This window comes from Histoplasma capsulatum, genomic scaffold (assembly GCF_000149585.1).
Source record: "Histoplasma capsulatum NAm1 scaffold_5 genomic scaffold, whole genome shotgun sequence".
Taxonomy (NCBI): domain Eukaryota; kingdom Fungi; phylum Ascomycota; class Eurotiomycetes; order Onygenales; family Ajellomycetaceae; genus Histoplasma; species Histoplasma mississippiense.
This window is the reverse complement of record NW_001813978.1, coordinates 2,463,240-2,467,227: the sequence shown is the minus strand read 5'-3', so window position 1 is coordinate 2,467,227 and position 3,988 is coordinate 2,463,240. Positions and strand designations below refer to the sequence as shown.

Genomic DNA, 3,988 nt, shown 5'->3' with positions numbered 1-3,988 from the left:
AACATCGCTGTTATCAAGTAGGCTAACAGAAATCTCCCAAATTTACCCCTCATTTGCATGCAATTTGCTTATGATGATATTTGCAGATACTGGGGGAAGCGGGATGCTGTCCTTAACCTTCCCACAAATTCCTCGCTCTCTGTGACCCTATCACAGAGTTCTTTACGTGCATACACCACTGCATCGTGTTCCCCTACCTACCCCACCGATGCTGGCGATTCTTTGACCCTCAACTCGCAACCGCAGAATATAAAAGATTCAAAGAGAACGCTTGCTTGCCTGTCAGATTTACGAAGTCTCCGTCGAGAACTGGAGAATGCAAACCCATCTCTACCCAAACTCTCAGGTTTCCCTCTACGGATTGTATCGGAGAATAACTTCCCGACCGCGGCTGGTCTTGCCAGCTCCGCGGCTGGTTTTGCTGCGTTGGTTCGCGCGGTTGCCAACCTTTACGAGTTGCCCCAATCACCTAGCGATCTCAGCCGCATTGCACGCCAGGGCTCTGGTTCCGCATGTCGCTCTATGATGGGCGGTTATGTTGCATGGCGTACGGGGGTCTTGGAAGATGGTAGTGACAGCTTCGCAGAAGAGGTGGCTCCAGCAAGCCATTGGCCTGAGATGCGTGCCCTTATCCTTGTCGTTTCTGATGCGAAGAAAGATGTTCCCAGCACGCAAGGAATGCAGGCAACAGTCGCGACCTCCACTCTCTTCCGAACCCGTGCTGAAACAGTGGTGCCCGCACGGATGGCTGCGATCGAGTCCGCGATTAAAAACAGGGATTTTGCTTCCTTCGCCGAGATCACCATGAAAGACAGCAACAACTTCCATGCCACCAATCTTGACACCTGGCCACCTACGTTCTACCTCAATGATGTGTCTCGTGCTGCCATCAGGCTGGTCCATGATATCAATCGCGCAGCTGGCGAGACTATTTGCGCTTACACGTTCGATGCCGGCCCAAATGCCGTGATATATTACTTAGATAAAGACTCGGAGCATGTCATTGGGACATTCAAGTCAATTCTGAAGGCTGAGACTGAGGGTTGGGATGGTGTGTATGGTGGCGTAGTTAAGCACATAAAATGCGGAATTCCGCTGGAGAATTTAGACTCGAGGGCTGTCGCTGAGCTGAAGGGTGGTGTAAATACCGTTATTCTAACTGGCGTCGGCGGAGGGCCACAAAAAGTGGGCCAACACCTTGTCAGCGAAACTGGTGAAATTTTGAAAGGAAGCCCCAATTAAGGAAATACAGAAAAGAAACTAGGAGTCATCCGAATAAGAAAATATATCTCGACCATGATACCCCTTGCATCCGGGAGAATAAATAGCGAGCATTGAAAGTTTCAGGAAATTCAAATCAAGCATCAATATATCAAATTCCATTGAACAGCTTCTAAATCTTTTAAAGCTTTGAAAACAAACTTATAACTATTGATGTTCGAAAATTTTCCTTCTGTCGTTGAACGGGTACGAATCACTGCAACGTGGGAATCAAAGTAAACCAATCAAATCAAACTACAAAAAGACCCATCTCAAGTCATCCACCCAGAATAGCTAATTTTCTAAACTCCTTGATGACAGGAGGCTCCCTTCCCTTCCCCCTAAGGCTCTGTTGCAAGCTATCCCAAAACACCCCTTCACCACCAGATGGTCGCTCCCTTCCTAGACCACCATCGTCACCGATACTTCCTTCAACGTCGGTGCCACTAACGCCAACGCCCTTCTCCTTGGTCACTTCAAACACATCGTCCAAGCAATCCCTACACATTCCCAAAACTTCATCCAGATGATGTTGCACCAACGCCGCCCGCTCCCTCATCCCCCTCCTTAGCAATGCTTGAATGAGCGTTTCCCCCTCATCAATTGCACCATTGACCCTCTCAATAAGCCGTCGTACACTATTTACCAAATACTCCTCTTCATATACAGTCCCTTTCTTCCCACGTGCGCGTTTGCGTTCCTCGCGCCGCCTCGTCTTGCTCGTTTTCCGCGACGAGGATGTGTTTCCTGTATACCGTGTGAACATACTCTGACCTGCCATTGTGCTCGCGTCGGTCGGCGCTAGCGATACATTATCGGGAATATCCGCATCACCTTCAGCCATTCCAGCAGTCGGGTCACCACCATAGAATCCCAAAGGGTCGTTGGCGCGGTGGACTCGCAGTTCCCGGATTCTTGGCACCTGTGTATTGAGCTGGGCCTTGCAGTCGGCGAGCAGATGGATCATACTGCCCATTGCGTTCCCCAGGGCTGAATCCACGATGTCGTTGACGAGTGACTGTTTGCCATGAAGGACGAGGAGACGGCATGCGTCTCCAAATTGGTTGCCACAACAGAGTAGGCGTGCAGCGGTTGGAATGTCTTGGAGATGCTGAGCGTGGATGTGGGCAGCGGATATGTAGTCCTTTGTTTCGTCTGTTAGAGTTGTGGCGAGGGAGTGGGCCAGGGAGTTCATTTGGTCTTTCGAGAGGGGGACGAGGCTAGCACAGTAAATACATTCTCGCCATTGGTGGGCGAGTTTGTAGGATTGGTAGGCAGGCTCGTAAAGGGAGAGGGATTCATAGACTTTGGGTCTGTTAGTTCATAAAATTTATTCCAGGGGTAGTACTTCTTTAGGACAAATGGAGTCGCATACTGATGGCAGCTTCTTTGTAATTGGACTGATCGTATAGATAGTCAGCGTATAAGTGTGACATATCGCGAAGAAGCTCAGGCTGGTATTTGTATAGTTCCAAGGCATCATTGTATAATGTATGTTTGATGGCGTAGAGCTTGAGCTCTTCATAGGCTTGAAGAGTATGTAAGCTTCTGAGCGCTTTTCGCACTCGTCCTAGATAGTTGTCGATCTCATATTGACGGCGAAGCGTTGGCATAGCCTGAAGCTTTTGAAGGAATGGAAGATACTCTCGAGGATCCTGCGAAGAATTAGCACATCCATTCTTTCCTCAAGTGGATACATCCATGCATGACTTTACTTTCTGGGCTTGCTGGGCAACCATCAACGTAAGTTCTAGGTCATATAACCCTAGAGCATGGTCATAGAGTCTATATGCATCGGTAAGGAAACACATATGCTCAACAGCTTCCTCTGCTTGCCCAGTGCTTTTTTCTGCAATATTATTAGTTGTTATCATGTTTCTTTTGGGACAACCAGGGACAGCCTACCCCGTAGCTTCGCGACCAGTTGAAGCCCAGAATCTAGGTCAGGGGGCGATTTGCACACGTGGGTTGTAACGAGATTTCGGAGGTTGGTGTCGATTCGGCTGGCAAGCACGGATAAGAATGCGTCACAAATTCGATTGACCTTGTTATCCTGGGGCGCTGTTTTGTTCGCATTCCCGGGCGCCTCACTTTTGGGTGCATCAGACACAGCTACATCAGGTACAGCTATTTTAAGGGTATTTTTGTATAACGTTTCAGAAACATCTTCGTTCCTGTAAATGCTCGTCAACATGAACCCCCGAGAGATGTTGGTGACACGTAAGCTGACCTTAATCGAGACAGGAATTCGTCAATATATTCCACCTTCTTCACCTGGTCGATGAACAACGAAATATTGGCCATAAACTGCGACGGAAAATGATCATGTAGAATATTCATATCCACCATATGGCTCCTGCATGCAAGGTATGCCGCGCGATACATTTTGTTGTCGACATACTTGCGAATTCCGGCAAGAACAAGAGCGCGAGGGTAAATAGTCTCAGTATTACCTCGTGGCATTTGCAGTGTAACGGCGAATATTGATGGCATGACGGAAATTATGCGAGCCCCTCGCTCGATACTTCGACATCTCTCATCAGTCTCGGGAGTGTCGCCAGGAATATCAAGATCTAGTCACCGCATATAAGCAAATATCTAGAGTTATGATCAAGGGTAGGACGAACCAATCTACTTTGGTGATATGAACGAATTTCAGTAGGTGTTGGGGTTGTCGTTGAAAATAAGATGAGCCCCTGTAATTATGAAGGAAGTGCAGCTTTTTTGC

The 3,988-nt window shown here is 48.2% G+C and overlaps 2 protein-coding genes across 2 annotated transcripts in view; one reads left to right on the top strand and one right to left on the bottom strand.

Moving 5' to 3' along the window:
- Window positions 1-1,242, top strand: part of HCAG_05596 (hypothetical protein) — a gene marked incomplete at both ends in the record, with an annotated part of 1,542 nt that extends 300 nt beyond the window's left edge. The window contains 2 exons of the mRNA XM_001540079.1: window positions 87-1,051; window positions 1,109-1,242. Coding sequence (XP_001540129.1) covers window positions 87-1,051; window positions 1,109-1,242 — 1,099 coding nt within the window. The remainder of the gene's footprint in view (window positions 1-86; window positions 1,052-1,108) is intronic.
- Window positions 1,243-1,537: 295 nt separating this feature from the next.
- On the bottom strand, window positions 1,538-3,753 carry HCAG_05595 (conserved hypothetical protein; the record flags this gene model as incomplete). The annotated part of the gene is made up of 5 exons (XM_001540078.1): window positions 1,538-2,565; window positions 2,636-2,915; window positions 2,976-3,109; window positions 3,166-3,485; window positions 3,662-3,753. The coding sequence occupies 5 exons, from the start codon at window positions 3,751-3,753 to the stop codon at window positions 1,538-1,540; spliced, it is 1,854 nt and encodes a 617-aa protein (XP_001540128.1).
- Between the last annotated feature and the right edge of the window lie 235 nt (window positions 3,754-3,988).